Source organism: Hemitrygon akajei, chromosome 2 (genome assembly GCF_048418815.1).
Source record: "Hemitrygon akajei chromosome 2, sHemAka1.3, whole genome shotgun sequence".
NCBI lineage: Eukaryota > Metazoa > Chordata > Chondrichthyes > Myliobatiformes > Dasyatidae > Hemitrygon > Hemitrygon akajei.
The window spans coordinates 142360361-142379818 of record NC_133125.1 but is presented as its reverse complement, the minus strand read 5'-3'; the positions used below and the strand labels follow the sequence as shown (position 1 = coordinate 142379818).

The following is a 19458-nucleotide window of genomic DNA, read 5'->3' as shown; positions in this document are numbered from 1 at the left end:
CCCATTTCCCCCACACTTCCTCATATTTCTCTCTCCAGTGTAATCTAGATCCTACGTGGTATGTGTGTTCGCTACTGATCTCCAGCCTGCCTTAAATTACCTCATTGCCTGTTGTCTCTTCTGTCAGGTTTCCATTCTGCTGTTAACACTCATGTTGGTCTTCGCAAGTTTTGGGGTTCAGCTTTTTGCCGGGAAACTTGCCAAGTGCAATGATCCTCACATCACCAAACGGGTAAGCAACTTAACTTCAGAAAATACAAGACAGAACTCCATCTTCCATGGTCATGACCGGTGACTTTTCTAATTCCCCCTATGTTCCTAAGCAATGCACATAAACTGCTGGAGGACCTCAGCAGATCAGGTAACATCTATGGAGGAAGAGAACAGTTGATGTTTCAGGCTGAGATTCTTCATAAGGGCTATATTTCCGGCAGAATCTCATGGCATCTGTGTTGTTGTTCAACTCCCACTAGTCCACCTTTGTTCATCGTCAATCTCTCTCTCCCTTGTTTCCCAGACTCATCATACTCTTCCCCCAGTTGGACCTGCCCACCTCCCACATACCTATCCACTTGGGTTTCTTCTCCGATGGTTCCTCTTTCCTGTCCCCTCACTCATCTGGTTCCATCTGTCCACCATCTCCTCTGGTGGTTCCACCCATCACCTACGGAAGAAGTAAAAATCAATTATCATACCAGCATCTACATCAGCCCTCCCTCTCACCTCTTTATAATGACCAGCCCCCTCTACTCTCTCAGTCTTGAGGCAGAGTCTTGACACAAAACATTAACCATCCCTCTGATCTACAGATACTGCTTAACAAGCTGAGTTCCTCCAGCAGATTAATCATTGCTGGAATCATTGTTTGTTTCCCAGGGATGTCTGCATACAATGCGAAGTTGTTGATCTTTCTTTGCAGTGAAGAGCTTGGCTTGGGCATTTTTGAGTGTCAGGGTTGTCCTAACTGTGGTCCATCAAGATTTCAGTTTTACTTGTTTGTCTGCTTATTTTTTAGAGATATAGCTCAAAATTGGCCCTTCCAATGTTTCAAGCCTCACCACCCAGCAATCTGCAACAAACTCGACTTTAATCATAACCTGATACAGGACAATTTACAATGTCTAAATTAACCTACCTGGTACATCTTTGGACTGTGGGAGGAAACCGGAGGATCTGGAGAGAACCCTGGCATTCCATGGGGAGGATGTACAGATTCCTTACAAAGGACAGGGGACTGAACTCCAAACACTGGCATCCTGAGCTGTAATAACATCACATTAACCACTACGCTACCACGTTCTGGCCAACCAGCAGTTTGTGAACTCCATTAAAATTAAAGGGTGTGGGTTTTCGTAGCAATGAATTCACTTCCCTTTTTAAAACATTAGAACCTCAAACAGAACAGCACAGAAACAGACTCTCCAGCCCACCATGTCTATGCCAAACACAATGCCAAATTAAACTAATCCGTCCTGCCTGCACGTGATGCATATCCCACCATTACCTTCAGATTCATGTGCATATCTAAAAGACTCTAAAATACCACCGTTGTGTCTGCTTCCACACCACTCCTGTAGCACATTCCAGACACACACCATTCTCTATGTTTTTACAAAATGGATCCACACAAATCTTTTGTCCTGCCCCCTCTCACCTTAAATAGATGCTGTCTAGTATGTGACTTCTCAGCCCTTGGAAAAATGACACTGATTACTTTATGTGTGCCTCTTACAATCTTATGAACTCCTATATTGTTGTTCACTGAGGATCCCAAACAACATCCCCTTTCATTAACGAGCTACCAGAGGGGGTGGAGGTTTTCCCACCAAGCCCATCTGTCACTTGAGTCACAATGAGAGGAACTACTTTGATACTGGGCCAGTCCAGATAATTCTACACCTGGTTATTGCCAGATATTTTCATCATTATGTTCTCCTTTGTTGGAGATAAATGTTGCAATTTTCCCCAGGGACACCTCCCACAGAGCAAGAACTGGCTGACATTTTTTCATTATTTAAAAAAAATAAATTACCGTCCAAGTCTCTTCCTCTATCTTCCCACTTACTATATGAGCTAACATTTCATTGGAACTGCTGGAGTCACCTGGGAATATACTCACTGGAATTCAGAAGAATTGAGAGGGGATCTTATAGAAATACATAAAATTATGAAAGGGATCGTCAAGACAATCAAAGGGATTACCAGAGGAAACAGCAAAAGTTGTTTCCTCTGGTAAGAGGGAATAGAACTAGGGGACATTGCCTCAAGATTCAGGGCAGTAGATTTAGAGCAGAGATGGGAAAGAGCTGCTTTTCAGAGTAGTGAATTTGTGAAATTCCCTGGCCAGGGAAGCAGTAAAAGCTACCTCGTTAAATATAGTTAGGGCACAGATAGATTTTTGGACAGTGATAAGGTTATGGGGAAAAGGCAGGTAGATGGAGCTGAGTTCACGATCTTATTGAACGGTGGAACAGGCTTGACTGGCCAGATGGCCGACTCCTGCTCCTGCTTCTATGTTCCTAATTGGCTACTGTTAATTGATGTATCTTTCATGCTGTGAATATTATTGATGACAGTAATTATAATCTGCTCATTTTCTCCACTAACATGGACACTGAGATTCTACACCGTCCACTTTTTACAGTGGGCACCCAGTGAGTGAGACTGTATTGATGGAGACCTCAGCCAATCACTGGGTGAGAATGTGCATAGTTTATAGGTTGGCAGATGACACCAAAATAGTGGTATTGTAGGCAGTGAATGGAGTTAACAAGAATTACAGCAAGATCTTGATCAGCTTGGCAAGTGGGCCTAGGAATGGGAGATGGAAGTTAATCCAAAGAAGTCTGAGGTGTGTTCATTTTGGGAAGTCAAACCAGGGTAAGACTTTCACAGTGAATGATAGGGCCCTAGGGAATGTTGTAGAATAGAAGGACTTAAGAATGATTCCATGAAAGTGGTGTCACAGATAGATAGGTTGAAGAAGGCTTTCGGCAGATTGGCCTTCATCAGTGAGCGCATTGAGTGTAGGTGTTGGGATGTTATTTTGCATTTGTTGGTGAGTATGCATTGGGAATATTGTGTACAGTTTTGGTTGTCCCACTGTACATGTTATTAAACTGGAACAAGTGCAATGTTTTGTGTATTTGCAAGCATGATCTTGCAGTAAATGGTGAGCTGAGGATGTTCTTTGTCCAAGTTGGTCTCTGAGGTTGTGTTTGGAGAAAGTGGGAGGGTGAGGCTTATTTGCTAACAAGAGAAAATCTGCAGATGTTGGAAATCCAAGTAACACATACAAAATACTGGAGGAACTCTGCAGGCCAGGCAACATCTATAGAAAAAAGTACAGTCGACGTTTCAGGCCGAGACCCTTCTGTAGGACTGGAGAAAGAAAGATTAGGAGTAGATTTAAAAGATGGGGAGGGGGGTGAGAGGAACACAAGGTGATAGGTGAAACCGGGAGGAGAGGGATGAAGTAAAGAATTGAAAAGTTGATTGGTGAAAGAGATACAGTGCTGAAGAGGGGCGAATCTAATAGAAGACAGGAGGCCATGGAAGAAGGAAAAGGGAGGAGGAGAACCAGAAGGAAGCGATGAGAAGGTAATAGAGGGAAAAGGGGATGGGGAATGGTGAAGGAGTGGGGGCATTACCAAAAGTTCAAGAAATTGATGTTCATGTCTTCAGGTTGGAAGCTACCCAGACATTGTTGTTCCTCCAACCTGAGTGTGGCCTCAACATGACAGTAGAGGAGGCCATGGATTAACATATGGGAATGGGGAGTGGAATTAAAATGGGTGGCTACTGGGAGATCCCTCTTCTTCTGGCGAACGGAGCGTAGTTGCTCGGCGGAACATTCTCCCGGTCTACGTCGAGTCTCTCTGATATACAGGAGGCCACCGGGAGCACCAGACACAGTATATGACCCCAACAGACTCACAGGTGAAGTGTCGCCTCATCTGAAAGGACTGTTTGGGGCCCTGAATGGTGGTGAGGAGGGAGGTGTAGGGGCAGGTATAGCACTTGTTCTGCTTGCAAGGATAAATGCCAAGAAGGAGATCAGTGGGGAGGGACGAATGGACAAGAGAGTCACATGGGGAGTTTATTTGCTGATGTTATGTGCTCGTGTGCTGGGTTCCAGGAGCAGTGCCACGGAATGTTCCGGATCAATGTCAGTGTGTCAAAGAATCTCAATCTGAAGCTGAAGGATGGGGAGAAGAAGCCGGGCTTCTGGGTTCCACGTGTCTGGTGAGACAAGGGCTCATTTATTCTACTTATTGCAGTGGTGAGGCTCACGTAATGCCCATCCCTAATTGCCCTGAGTTGCCCTCAGTTCATCTAATGAAGATGCTTCCACACTTCTGTTGTTGTTGTGTGTGTGTGTGTGTGTGGTGGGGGGGGGGGGGGGTGCAACCAGGGTCTACACCCAGAGAGGATGAAGGATCTGCAATATATTTCCAAGTCAGGACCTGGAGGGGAACCTGCCCTCTGGTTAATCTGCTGATCTCCTTCACTCTGTGTCCTGTAGACACCCATCCTCCATCCCCTGGTCCTACTTACTCACTCCATAGAACCCTTACAGATTTTGAACATCTTCATTAAGCTTCCCCTTAACCTTTGTCACTCCATGGAGAATGATTCCATCTTCTGCCGTCAGTGGACTTCTCTCATTGGAAACTTACCTAAGAAAACCCTTAAATTTGTTCTCCATACTTGTCTTGCATGGAAATCCCACCCCGGATCAAAGGCGAGGACAAGTGCCTCTCTCAGATTCTGGAAGAGCCTGCCCTAGGTTTGCTTTGCGGCGAGCACTGGGGCAGCCCAGAGAAACATGTATATGTTTGGTTTTTTTTGTAAGTATTTGGTCCACTGACATCCTCCAGGAACTAAACCACTCTAACCTAATGAGACTCAGATCGCCACAAATCTGAAATTCATCTCTGCTCTTCACCTCCTCCATCCCACCCCTGCAGGATGAGCTCCCCAGTCTCAGTGGAACATTTTTTTCCTAATTTTGTTTTGAATTTAATAACAAGGGCTGTAAAAATAAGACTGTTTTGGTCTCACTCTCAACATCTTTCTTATCAGCCCCTATCGGTTATTTACCCCAATGTGGGGTGTCCTGTCTTGACCACGACTTTTCTACATGGAAAGAGCCCCACCACACCCTCACCCGTCCCATTGCAGGAACTGGTAAATGGTTTATTATTGTCAAGTGGACCTAGATATAGTGTATTAAAATATAAGTGCTTTTGAGAGACTATAAAGGGAAAAGCAATAACAGAATGCAGAATATGGTTCTACAGTCACAGATAAAGTGTATTGCAGGTAGACAATAAGGTGCAAAGGCCATGACAAGTTAGATAATGAGTTCAGAAGTTTATCCATACTGTACAAACTTATTTCACCCTCCGAAATCTCTCCACCCCTCCAGTTTGGATCTTCTCATTGTCCTGAGTTAAGCCACTTTACCACTGTGGTGGTGTGCTCTGGAATTCCTTCCCTAAACCTCCCCACCCAATTCCTCCTTCTGTCACCACCCCCATTCAGTTCCACCTCCACGACTGGAATCCCAGTCACCTGCCTTAGCATTTGATTGGAGAAACTACTGGAACCTGTGTCCGTCCCCAAACCAGGTCCAGTTCACAAAGTGGATGCAAATAGTTACTGGAGAACCAGGTGATCCATTTCTGATCCAATGGGACTTACAGAAAGGGTATTTTTCTTCATTCCAGGGCCAACCCTCGGAACTTCAACTTTGACAATGTGGGAAGTGCGTTATTGGCCTTGTTTGAAGTGCTCTCATTGAAGGGTTGGGTAGAAGTCCGAGACGTCATCATCCACCGAGTGGGCCCAGTAAGGAACATTGATTTCTAACAGGGTTTGACATAAATGTGTTAGTATTGATCTGGTTTTATCAATCAACCATGAAGGAACATCACTCACACTTAATCCTGCTTACAGTTTCCCAAGACCTTCTCATAGTCCATGCTGCCATCTGGAGACCGTACACAGGTACAGAAAATGGAAAACCAAATCATTGGAAGAACTCAGCAAGTCAGGCAGCTTCTGTGGAGGGAGATGGACAGTCAGTGTTTCAAAAGTCCATATGAAGGATCTCTACCTAAAACTTCAACTGTCCATTTTCTTCCACACGTGTGCTCAACCTGCTGAGTTGCTACAGCAGTTTGTTACTCTAGATTCCAGCATCTGTAGCCTGTTGTGTCTATACAGATGCTGTTTGTCTCCATCTTCCTGACTTGCTTACAAACTAGAATAAAGTATGTGATAATAAACCAGTAACTTTGTCCAATTTATGTCACAATTTGATCTCTATTTGTGCAACTCACTGACATTTATGGAACAAAATAAAAACAATATTGCCCCTGCCCCTAAGAAAATCCACAAGGTTTGTTACTACTCTTCCACCATTTGTAAAAGATTTTACTTTTGCGCTAAGATTAAAAATTAGGGGCAAAAATATGTTTGTTTTCGTCACTTGCACAAACCACTCACAGGAATGTTTCTCTCCATGTGCACTTATTTCTTGGAACTCTGTTCAGCCAAATGAGTGGGTGGATAGGACTGACAGGCAGCTAATATACTTGCAAACATCTATTGCCAATCGCCAAAGACTTGCTTCTTCCCAAAAACAAGTTTATTGTCATGTGCTAAAGTACATGTATGTGTAGGTGCAATGAAAAATATACATCACAGTCACATTGCCTCAGATAAGCAGCTTTCACAAGAACGACGTAAATTAAACAATTTTTATATTTTTTTTACAAGAAGTAACTATTATAACTAAAAAGTCACGTTAGTTCAAAGTGGTTATAATGTTGCTCAACTACAGTGATTAGGGTAATGCCAGTTGGTTCAAAAATCGAATGGTTGAAGAGATGTAGCTGATCTTAAATCTGGTGGTGTAGGACTTAAGGCTTCTGTAACTCCTGCCAAATGAGAAAATGGCATAGCCTTGGATGGTGGGGATGGGTAAAGTTAAAATATTGGATTTAATATAATCTATTAGTGAAATCGAAATAAAGTGAGGCAAACAAATTAAGAGAGAGCAAACATAATAACTGAAATTCTTTCCACCTTCAGCCCTAACAGCATGTGGAAAGTATCATCAAAAGCGATTTTCCAGATTTTTTTTTCAGGGCTAGAGAAGTTATTTTTAACTAGTTAAGATTCATTGTACTTGTACCTCAATGTACCAGTGAATGAGTAGAGGGAATGCATTGGAACTTCCAATACATGATGGATGGGGTTCCTCTGGAGCAGAGCTCATGGAGAAGAGGTTCAACATTAAAACCAGAGTCAGTTTATTATCACTGACTAATATGACATGGAATTTGTTATTTTGCAAAAGCAGTAGAATGCAAAGGCATAAAATTACTATAAATTACAAAAATAAATAAATATACAATAAGAAAGAAATAATGAGGTAGTGTTCAGGGACCATTTAGAAATCTGATGACAGACAAGAAGCTTTTCCTGAATCTGTTAAGTGTGAGTATTCTGTCTCCTGCGCCTCCTCTTTGAGAGTAATAATGAGAAAAGAACATGTTCAAGAAGGTGATGGTCTTTAAAGATGGATACCACTTTCCTGCAGCACCGGCTCTTGAAGATGCTGTCAATGGTGGGGAGGGTTGTGTACATTTGGGGTGGAGGAAGATGCTGTTTCACTTGTTTTGATTCATTTGGTAATAAATCGGATACCAAATTCCTAACTGTTAACCTCATGTAAAATCAGAGTCACTGGTATAACTACAAACTCTCTTCCTGCAGATTCATGGCATCTACATCCATGTCTTTGTTTTTCTTGGCTGTATGATTGGACTGACCCTCTTCGTTGGTGTTGTCATTGCTAATTTCAATGAAAATAAGGTGAGCCCCACCACTGCCATCACAGAAGCTGCTCGCTGCCTCCATCCTTTGTTGTTTCCAAGCCAGGGTCAAATGCATGGTGAATAGATTCTTGGTATTGGTTTATTATTGTTGGTAATGAGGTATACTGATTGGCTGCTTTATATGATGCATCTATAAAGATTGGCATCAGTCATCAGGGATATGAGAAATTTCCTTAGCCTTCTGAGGAAGTGGAGGCATTGGTGTGGTTTCTTGGCCACGGTGTCAATGTGGCTGGACTAAGATTAATTATTGGTGATGTTTGCACCTAGGAACTTGAAACTCTCAACCATCTCTGCCTCAACACCACTGGTACAAGCAGAGGTGTGTACTCTGTCTAGCTTCCTGAAGTTGGTGACCATTTGTAGTTTGATCTCTATTCCCCTGAGTTGCATAACTCACTGGTAATATTGATGTGACATTTATGTAATATAATAAAAAAACATATACAGTGTTGCAAGCCATCCTGCCCCTAATTAATTTCACAAGATATTTTGTTACTTTTACCCTAAATACTTTAACATAAAAAGATTTGACTTTTGCACTAAAATTAAAAGTTAGGAGCAGAAATATACAGTGGATTCCAATTAATTGGGACACATTGGAACCAGTTCATTTTGGCCCAATACAGTGGCTGCTGCAGTTAGCCATAGTTCCATGGAAATGGGATAAAAGGTATAAAAAGGACTAATGTATTTAAATGAAATACAGAAAAAAGTAGAACACTACTAATATTGCTACAGTACTATAAAACTGTGTATAAGTTCCTAATAATTGTCAATGGAAAATTTCATCCAGTGTACATGGCTGTGTTCTTTTGATTGACTGTAAATGAACAAAATAAGCACAGACACCCAGTGTAGATAATAGACTGCCTTCATACAATGCTATTGACGATTGTGTCTGCCAAATCTTCATTTTCATTGTAACATTTAAGATGATTGTTGATACCTTCAAATTATTTGTAGTTCCTAACTTGTTGAAAGTAGTTGTAACCATTTCATTTTCGCTCCCGGCCGTTTCTGACATCTCCAAGCCAAAATGCTTGAAACCACAGTGAACAAAATGCTCTGAATTGTCTTACTGCTTATTTCTCATCAACTATCAGTGACAAAAATCACTGCTTTTTAAACACAAGCACATGCAACTGACAGTATTTAAAACTGTTCACTGTAAGCACGTTGTAGTATGTAATGGCCACCCAAGCACATGCATCTGATGTTCGGGAACAGTTTCCTGTCCTAATTAAGTGGCATAGTGTCCCAGTTAAATGAAGGGAATCCTGGCTATTTTTTTTTATTAATTTTTGTTCTTTAAGACTTGTCCCAAATAGCAGTTGCCCCATTTAACTGATGGCTCAGTGACCTGTTGCTCCCTCCCTGACACAGTGAGGTGGAATTACCGGTGAGTTGACTTCCTGCTGGTTTTCCAGGGCACTGCATTACTGACGGTTGACCAGAGGCGATGGGAGGACCTGAAAAGCCGGCTGAAGATCGCTCAGCCCCTTCACCTGGCTGCTAGACCTGGTAAGCAAATTCTGTCCTACGGAGCAGCAAACCACACTGCTGCAGCCTCTCATGGGGCTGCTCTCATTTTAGCTTCCTGTGGAAGTTTAGATATCCTTCAATGATTTGTCAAGTGGAGACACATTAATTTCAGTCCCAAACCCAACTTTGAGGAAACAATAAACTCCCGTTTTCTCCAATGTTTACCAATTTTTTTCCCTCCTTGTTAAAAACTTTGACTGTTTAGTCCTGATTACTAAGGTGAATTTATGCAGACTAATCTACAGCATCCAATGTAAACCCTATCTGCTTCCTTTACTTGCACAGGGAAGATACTGGGCATGTTTGGAACAATTCAGAGCATTAAAGAGGGAATAATGCAGTGTTGTTTGAAGGGAAATAGATTCTCACAGCTTGATAGCATTACAGAAGGGTATAGCATTCTATAGAGAAGGGTGCTCTATAAATGCAATTTGCTGGTATTTTCAGTGAAGCTGTTTAGCACAGAGTCATGCAGCATTGAAGTAGGCTTTTTATATGACCATCCACACTGACCAGCTGGCACCTTTCTGTGATAATCCCATCCCCCAGGTCTTTCCCCATCTAGACACTTCTTAAATGCTGTCAGTCATTCTTCTCTCCCTTCCAGGTATTCACTACTGTTGTTAAGAAGCATAAGAAATAGGAGTAGGAGGAGCCATCTAGCCGGTCGAGCCTGCTCTGCCATCCAATAAGATCATGGCTGATCTGGCCATGGACTCATCTCCACCTACCTGCCTTCTCCCCATAACCTTTAATTCCTCTACTATGCAAAAAACTATCCAACCTTATCTTAAATATATTTACTTGAAGTAGCCTTCACTGTCACTCTCTGGGAAAAGCAGTTCCTCCTCATCTCCATCCTAAATCTACTCCCTCAAATCTTGAGGCTATGTCCCCTTGTTCTAGTCTCACCTACCAGTGGAAACAACTTTCCTGCCTCTATCTTATCTGTTCCTTTCATAATTTTATATTTCTATAAGATCTCCTTTCATTCTTCTGAATTCCAACGAGTACAGTACCAGGCGACTCAATCTCTCCTCATAGTCTAACCCCCACATCTCTGGATTCAACCTGGTGAGCCTCTTTTGCACTGCCTCCAAAGCCAGTATATCCTTCCTCAAGTAAGGAGACTAGAACTGCAGGCAGTACTCCAGGTGCAGCCTCACCAGTACCCTATTCAGTTGCAGCATAACCTCCCTGCTCGTAAATTCATTCCCTCTAGCAATTTTTACCATTTAAATAATAATATGCTCTTTCATTTTTCCTTCCAAAGTGTATGACCTCACATTTGCCAACATAGTACTCCATCTGCCTGACCCTTGCCCACTCACTTAACTGTTCTATATCTCTCTGCAGACTGTCCATATCTTCTGCCCAATTTTGCACGATAAGAAAGATTCCCTTCTAGATCTCTTCCCCTTCCCCCAAACCTATGTCCTCTTGTTTACCGCAGTGTACCATGTCTGTACCTCTCATTATTTTACTGTATACACCTCAGTTATACTCCCTCTTAAACACCCTCAACACCAGAGAGACCCATCTCTCCTCGTAACTTAACTGTTCCATTTTAGGCAATATCCTGGTGTATCTCCTCTGCACACAGGGTTCAAGCTGAGGGTTTATAAAGTTGGAGCATAACCTCCCTGCCCTTATATTCAATTAAATTTGCTGGCCACAAAATGGTACGCCTGCTGGAGTCTGCAAGAGCTGTAAAAGAGAGAGAACAACATCTTGCAGTTGTATAGCACCAATATCCTCTGAATCCTGCAAATGAACTTTTGAATATCCCACAGTGCAGGAGTATCATCAAACAAAGGTTAGCACACAACTACGTGAGGTCTACATACAGGTGACCAAAAGCTTGATCAGACACAGAGGTTTTAGGAAGAATGTTTAAAAGAAAGAGGTGCTCACAGCAGAGGCAATAAAGGCAAAGCTGCCAATAGTGGATTCTCTCAGTGATGGAACTAGAGAATTGCTACAATCCCTGAGGAAACTGTAGAAGTAGGGAGGTGAGAGACCATGAAGAACCTAAGGAAGATCAAATTCAAATGTCATTATGTTAGATAGCAATGATAGAAACTCAGAAAACTGGATCTCACTCTTACAGGACGGAGTAAGGGTGAGGACCAGGGATGTGTTTAAGGGGAAGTTTGATAAACATATGGAGGAAATTGGGGGAGGAGGAAATAAGTGTGGGCTAGAACAATGGCCTGGAGCAGAGGGACAGAATGGTCTGAATCTGTACAGCAGAATATAACTGTTGTGTTTTCCAGATAATGGCGGGCTCCGAGCTAAAATGTACGACATAACACAGCATCCATTCTTCAAAAGAAGCATTGCTGTGATGGTCCTCGCTCAATCAGTGCTCCTGTCCGTCAAGGTATGAAATCGGTCTCACTGGAATTGTGAGGCATCGTTACTCTGTTTATTATTGACATGATGAGGAAGGCTGGTCCTTCCTCCCATATCCGTGCACTGCAACATGCTGTGGGTCACTCCGATGATGTGAAAATGCTGTAGAAACATAAGCCTCTTCTGTCCAGTGGCATAGAGCATACAGTAGGGTGGAGGGCAAGGTTATTGTCTCTACAACAGCAACAATGTTCATTCATATAGCACCTTTAATGTTGTATCATGTCCCAGCCACAGAATTTGACACCTAACCACCTGGACAGACTGGGAAGTTTGGCCAAAGTAGTGGACTAAAATGGGTATCTGCATGGACATGGTTGATGTAGAGAGGTTAAGAGAAGGGATTCTAGAGCTCAAGGTCCAGGTAGCTGAAAGTATCAGTTTGGATAAAAATTTGGAGATAAATTTGTGGATGGCCAAAAGGCCAGAGTGGACTGATCATGAAGATTTCAAAAGGTTGTAGAGCTCAGGAGATTCCAGAAGTAGGAATCTCAAAGCATAGTTTTTAACTAGAGGCATTATATACAATAGCAACCAAAGCATTCAAGTAGCCTTGAGCTTACAGTAAATCAAGCCTTATATGCTGAGATCATTATCATCAGGAATAGAACTAGAATTGACCCACACAGTTCTTAATGTTAATTATAGCAGAACTGGTGGAAATATACAGCAGTCAGGCGTCAGGCAGCGTCTGTGGAGAGAGAAACAGATTCTCCATTCCATTAGCACCTGGAAAAATTGGAGAGATTAAGTAGCATTTAAGATGCAGTGACAGACTGGATTGAAACACATGGGGCACCTAAAGAGTAGAGGAGGTGTAATGGAGAATCATTGGTATGCTCAATGTTATTGAGGAACAATCTGAGTCAAACATCAAAACTCAGGAGTTGTTCCTTTGATTCATTTATGCTTTAAGAGGATGAGGGTAAAGTGGGAATGAAGTGAAGAATTAAAGGGACATGTGAAAAGAAGCAGGAAAGGGCACTGTTGTGGAATGGACAGAGTGCTCCACAAAGTTTGACCCCACCCCAGCCACCTGATCTATACTTGTGTCCTCAGCATGGAAAGCAGGAAGAACCGAATGACAGAAAGAAAGTGGAAGGTGAGAGTGGGATACATCAGGAAGCAATAAATAGTCTAGAGGAGATTTCACCTCTCACCTCTCAGCTCCTGCTCCTCCCCCAACACCACCCTTTTATACTATTTTTTGCCGCCTTTCTTTCCAGTCCTGATGAAAGGTGACAGCCCAAGACACTGACTGACCAGCTGAGATCCTCCAGCATTGTGTGCACTGCAGCAGTGTAGAGGAGATCTAGAATTATTAAAAAGCAGGTACAGGGTTCTGAGTTGGATGATCAGCCATGATCATACTGAATGGCGGTGCAGGCTTGAAGGGCCGAATGGCCTACTCCTGCACCTATTTTCTATGTTTCTATATTAGATACTGTGCTGTGTCTCCCTCTCTGTCCATTGAGTATCCAGTTGTCTTTCATGGACTTAAACCCAAAGGCTATAGGTAACTTACAGTGACATCCTTTCTGTATTGCAGTGGGATGTTGATGACCCGGTGACAGTTCCTCTGGCGACGATGTCCGTCATCTTCACCTTTATCTTCGTCCTTGAGGTAACACTAGTTTTAATATACATTTTTGCCAGCTGCACCCACACTTCTGCCATCTGAATAGTGTGTTCAGAGTTGTTGCCAACTGTAGGAATGTCTTCACTGCCAACCAACGTCACATTTACCGACAACTTGTTTTAATTGATACATGATCTGAACAAAGGAGCACATAGAATCGAAGGATTCCTGATTACTGCAGGATAAAGAACTCCCCATTATGGATAGATTTTGGTGTTTTATTGGGAAATGGATTCGTTTTGTTGCTTTCGATGTTGGTTTGGTTTTGCACCTGTCAGGGAATAAGGCAATGTAGTGAGTCAGATAGCTTTACAAAGAGTTAAAGATAAAGATTAGCTTTTTTCGCTAACATTGAAACTTACTGTGAAATATGTTGTTTGTATCCATTCAAAACAGCAGGGGTTGTGCTGTGTAGCCCTCAAGTGTTGTCATGATTCCAGGACCAGCATAGCATACCCAAAACCCAACCCTAACCATATGTCTTTGGAATATCAGAAGAAACCGGAGCACCAGGAGGAAGCTATGCAGTCACGGGGAGAACATACAAGCTCCTTACAGACAGCACCAGGAATCAAACCCAGATCTTACAGCTGATGCGTTGTAAAGCGTTGTGCTGACAGCTACACCACCGTGTCGCCACTCTTGATTGCAGTCTCAAAATACTTCTTGAACCATTCACCAGTTAGCACAAGGCACTTTTCTTGAGATGTGAGAGTCAGTTCATGCACTTTAACTGTGAGATTAGTTGACCTGAGTCTTGGCTTAGAAGCTCACCTCAATTTTAAACTTCTTTTTAAAAACTGGCAGCCTAATCAGAAGGAGAGAACATAGCAGGAAGAGAACGTTGTCTCTTGAGCCTACTGCACCAGTCAGACCATCATCACTCCACTGATGGTATTCCAGCCCATTTTCCCACTGGATCTGCAAATGAGGTTTGCTCAGTGCTCAACTATCCTTCGATTTCAGACTTAAATACTCTGCACAACTGGGTGACCACATCTGGGAAGGAGAATTTGGAAAATTCACAGACATCAGAGTGAAGTAGTTTCTCCTCATCTCAGTTCCATTGATCAGTTGGATTCAGATTAGCTTATTGTCATATACACCAGAATGCACTGAAATCCCTGAAGCTCAGAGTAACCGGTGTACATAATAATAAACGCCCCAATAAATACAGAGGCAGATGCAAATTGGATTGGTGCAAAATTTCTGGTGCAATCTGAAATAGCCGTAGAAAGATGCTACAGTGACAGTAACTGAGAGTGTTAAAGTTTAGGGTTGGAGAACTTGGCTGCATCACTGGGAAGAGTGTTAGAGAGAGGTGACTAGACCAGGGGTCACTGGGAAGAGTGTTAGAGAGAGGTGGCTAGACCAGGGGTCACTGGGAAGAGTGTTAGAGAGAGGTGACTAGACCAGGGGTCACCGGGAAGAGTGTTAGAGAGAGGTGACTAGACCAGGGGTTACTGGGAAGAGTATTAGAGGTCATTAGACCAGAGGTCACTGGGAAGAGTGTTAGAGAGAGGTGATTAGACCAGGAGTCACTGGGAAGAGTGTTAGAGAGAGGTGACTAGACCAGGGGTCACTGGGAAGAGTGTTAGAGGTCGCTAGACCAGGGGTCACTGGGAAGAGTGATAGAGAGAGGTCGCTAGACCAGGGGTCACTGGGAAGAGTGTTAGAGAGAGGTGATTAGACCAGGGGTCACTGGGAAGAGTGTTAGAGGTCGCTAGACCAGGAGTCACTGGGAAGAGTGTTAGAGAGAGGTGACTAGACCAGGGGTCACTGGGAAGAGTGTTAGAGGTCACTAGACCAGGGGTCACTGGGAAGAGTGTTAGAGAGAGGTGATTAAACCAGGGGTCACTGGGAAGAGTGTTAGAGAGAGGTCGCTAGACCAGAGGTCACTGGGAAGAGTGTTAGAGAGGTGATTAGACCAGGAGTCACTGGGAAGAGTGTTAGAGAGAGGTGACTAGACCAGGGGTCACTGGGAAGAGTGTTAGAGGTCACTAGACCAGGGGTCACTGGGAAGTGTGTTAGAGAGAGGTGGCTAGACCAGGGGTCACCGGGAAGAGTGTTAGAGAGAGGTGACTAGACCAGGGGTCACTGGAAAGAGTGTTAGAGAGAGGTGGCTAGACCAGGGGTCACTGGGAAGAGTGTTAGAGAGAGGTGACTAGACCAGGGGTCACCGGGAAGAGTGTTAGAGAGAGGTGACTAGACCAGGGGTCACTGGGAAGAGTGTTAGAGGTCGCTAGACCAGGGGTCACTGGGAAGTGTGTTAGAGAGAGGTGGCTAGACCAGGGGTCACTGGGAAGAGTGTTAGAGAGAGGTCGCTAGACCAGGGGTCACTGTGAAGAGTGTTAGAAAGAGGTGATTAGACCAGGGGTCACTTGGAAGAATGATAGAGAGAGGTCGCTAGACCAGGGGTCACTGGGAAGAGTGTTAGAGAGAGGTGATTAAACCAGGGGTCACTGGGAAGAGTGTTAGAGAGAGGTCGCTAGACCAGAGGTCACTGGGAAGAATGTTAGAGAGAGGTGATTAGACCAGGAGTCACTGGGAAGAGTGTTAGAGAGAGGTGACTAGACCAGGGGTCACTGGGAAGAGTGTTAGAGGTCGCTAGACCAGGGGTCACTGGGAAGTGTGTTAGAGAGAGGTGGCTAGACCAGGGGTCACCGGGAAGAGTGTTAGAGAGAGGTGACTAGACCAGGGGTCACTGGGAAGAGTGTTAGAGGTCGCTAGACCAGGGGTCACTGGGAAGTGTGTTAGAGAGAGGTCGCTAGACCAGGGGTCACTGGGAAGAGTGTTAGAGAGAGGTGATTAGACCAGGGGTCACGGGGAAGAGTGTTAGAGAGAGGTGATTAGACCAGGGGTCACTGGGAAGTGTGTTAGAGAGAGGTCGCTAGACCAGGGGTCACTGAGAAGAGTGTTAGAGAGAGGTGACTAGACCAGGGGTCACTGGGAAGAGTGTTAGAGGTCGCTAGACCAGGGGTCACTGGGAAGTGTGTTAGAGAGAGGTGGCTAGACCAGGGGTCACTGGGAAGAGTGTTAGAGAGTGGTGACTAGACCAGGGATCACTGGGAAGAGTGTTAGAGAGAGGTGGCTAGACCAGGGGTCACTGGGAAGAGTGTTAGAGAGAGGTGATTAGACCAGGGGTCACTGGGAAGAGTGTTAGAGAGAGGTGATTAGACCAGGAGTCACTGGGAAGAGTGTTAGAGAGAGGTGACTAGACCAGGGGTCACTGGGAAGAGCATTAGAGGTCGCTAGACCAGGGGTCACTGGGAAGAGTGTTAGAGAGAGGTGATTAGACCAGGGGTCACTGGGAAGAGTGTTAGAGAGAAGTCGCTAGACCAGGGGTCACTGGGAAGAGTGTTAGAGAGAGGTGACTAGACCAGGGGTCACTGGGAAGAGTGTTAGAGAGAGGTGATTAGACCAGGGGTCACTGGGAAGAGTGTTAGAGAGAGGTGATTAGACCAGGAGTCACTGGGAAGAGTGTTAGAGAGAGGTGACTAGACCAGGGGTCACTGGGAAGAGTGTTAGAGAGAAGTCGCTAGACCAGGGGTCACTGGGAAGAGTGTTAGAGAGAGGTGACTAGACCAGGGGTCACTGGGAAGAGTGTTAGAGAGAGGTGATTAGACCAGGGGTCACTGGGAAGAGTGTTAGAGAGAGGTGATTAGACCAGGAGTCACTGGGAAGAGTGTTAGAGAGAGGTGACTAGACCAGGGGTCACTGGGAAGAGCATTAGAGGTCGCTAGACCAGGGGTCACTGGGAAGAGTGTTAGAGAGAGGTGATTAGACCAGGGGTCACTGGGAAGAGTGTTAGAGAGAAGTCGCTAGACCAGGGGTCACTGGGAAGAGTGTTAGAGAGAGGTGACTAGACCAGGGGTCACTGGGAAGAGTGTTAGAGAGAGGTGATTAGACCAGGGGTCACTGGGAAGAGTGTTAGAGAGAGGTGATTAGACCAGGAGTCACTGGGAAGAGTGTTAGAGAGAGGTGACTAGACCAGGGGTCACTGGGAAGAGCGTTAGAGGTCGCTAGACCAGGGGTCACTGGGAAGAGTGTTAGAGAGAGGTGATTAGACCAGGGGTCACTGGGAAGAGTGTTAGAGAGAAGTCGCTAGACCAGGGGTCACTGGGAAGAGTGTTAGAGAGAGGTGACTAGACCAGGCGTCACTGGGAAGAGTGTTAGAGAGAGGTGACTAGACCAGGGGTCACTGGGAAGTGTGTTGGAGAGAGGTGATTAGACCAGGGGTCTGGTGGAGTGGAGAAGAAGCTGATTCCAAGTCTGGTCGTCTGGGCTTTCAAGCTCCCATATCTTCTCCTAGAAGGTAGAAGAGAGAAAAGGGAATGGCCAGGGTAGCAAACATGTGAATCTGCCTGATCTGTATCCCCAATTTTATTCTGTAACCCTCACAAAAAAAACCTCGGTGGCTTTTTAGGAGGGCGTCCTGGCTGTGCTCATGTTTTTAAGGCTTACTGCTGGAATGGTTTCTGTCCCTGTCCACCCCATCAACTGCTTCAGTCATCTGAACCAGTCAGATACCCTTCGGCAACACCTTGCTGTATGCCAAAAGGCAGCTGTCCAGCCTTCTCTCTTGTACTCTTGTTAGTCTTATCTGGAAAAGTGCAAGCTGCAGCAACACTCAAAACGCTCAATGCCGTCCAGGAGAATGCAGCCCACCTGACTGACTTCCTGTCAACCACCCTGAGTGCTCTACCAGCCCACAGTGGCTGCTGTGTGCACCATCTACAACGTGCACTGCAGTTACTCACCCAGGCTACTCTCAGACCACAGCCTCTACCACCCACAAGGACAAAGCATATGGAGCACCATTGCCTGCAGATTCCTCTCCAAGTTACACAGGTTGCTGAGTTGGAAATTTATCACCAATCCTTCATCATGACCGAGTTTCTCCACGTAACTTTAGGGATGTTGCAGAACTGCAGTGCTTCAAGAATATGGCTCACTAGCGCCACCTGCAGGGCAGTGCTGGGTAATAAATGCCAGCCTTAGCAATGATGGCCAGATCTAAACAATGCTTTAGCAATATCATATCCCTCAACAGACTGGTAAAAATCTGAGCAGTTGCCTGCCCATTAGTGGTGTGTGTGCGTCCTCTCATTCTGCAAAGCTAGATTAAAGGCTAATTTGTCCAATATTGCCTTGTCTTTGATCATCTATTAGATTTGCTTCCAATTTTGGGGAGAGCAGTTTGTAATCTGATATTGCTGAACTCCAGGGGATTAAAGGTCAATTTTTTAATGAGCTTGGTACTTCAAAATTACTTAGCATTCCTTGCTGGCTTGAGAGAAGATGCTGATAAATTAATGAGACTACTTAATTACTGGAGAGTGAATGTTGCAGTACTGGCCGTAAATGGGTTGGTCAGCGTCCCAGCCAGGTGTGCTTAATCATCACTGATAAAGCTCAGGGGCGATGAAACCAGGGCAATGGGCTCATCAACTTCACCAAGGCCTTCAAAACATGAGTACAGTCTGTGAAATAATTGAAAACTGATAAGCTCATAGTTCTTAAAGGCAGTAGCAGAGCTTAGTTGATACACATAAAGGAGCCAGGATCAGATTTGTTATCGCTGACTTACATGAAGTGGAAGCTGTTGTTGCAACAGCAATATGGTGTAAAGACATAAAATTATTGTAAATTATAGAAACAAATACTGCAAACAATAAGGAAAAACAAAGTAGTGTTCATGAATGTTTCAGAAATGTGATGGTGGAGGGGGTGAACCTATTTCCCCTACCCTCTCCCCTCCCCCATTCACCCCCGTCCCCCCTCACCACCATCCACCCGTCCCCTCTCCCTGTCCCCCCTCGCCCTCATCCCCCACTCCACAACACCCTCTCCTTCACCCCTCCATTAAACCCCCTCCCTCCTTCCCTCTTCCCCCTCCCTCCACCCACTCGCTACCCCTCCTTCCCGCTGCCATCTGCCTTTCTCCTC

General features: G+C 44.6%; 1 protein-coding gene across 4 annotated transcripts in view; it reads left to right on the top strand.

Moving 5' to 3' along the window:
• nalcn (sodium leak channel, non-selective) overlaps positions 1–19458 on the top strand; it is a 188577-nt gene that overhangs the window by 118129 nt on the left and 50990 nt on the right. For all 4 annotated transcript variants that reach the window (XR_012096255.1, XR_012096254.1, XM_073028810.1 and 1 more), the window contains exons 27-33: positions 128–232; positions 4139–4245; positions 5733–5853; positions 7789–7887; positions 9341–9434; positions 11732–11838; positions 13420–13494. Coding sequence is in view for 2 of the 4 variants with exons in the window: in XM_073028810.1 (XP_072884911.1) it covers positions 128–232; positions 4139–4245; positions 5733–5853; positions 7789–7887; positions 9341–9434; positions 11732–11838; positions 13420–13494 (708 nt within the window). In the remaining 2 variants the exon portion in view is untranslated. The remainder of the gene's footprint in view (positions 1–127; positions 233–4138; positions 4246–5732; positions 5854–7788; positions 7888–9340; positions 9435–11731; positions 11839–13419; positions 13495–19458) is intronic.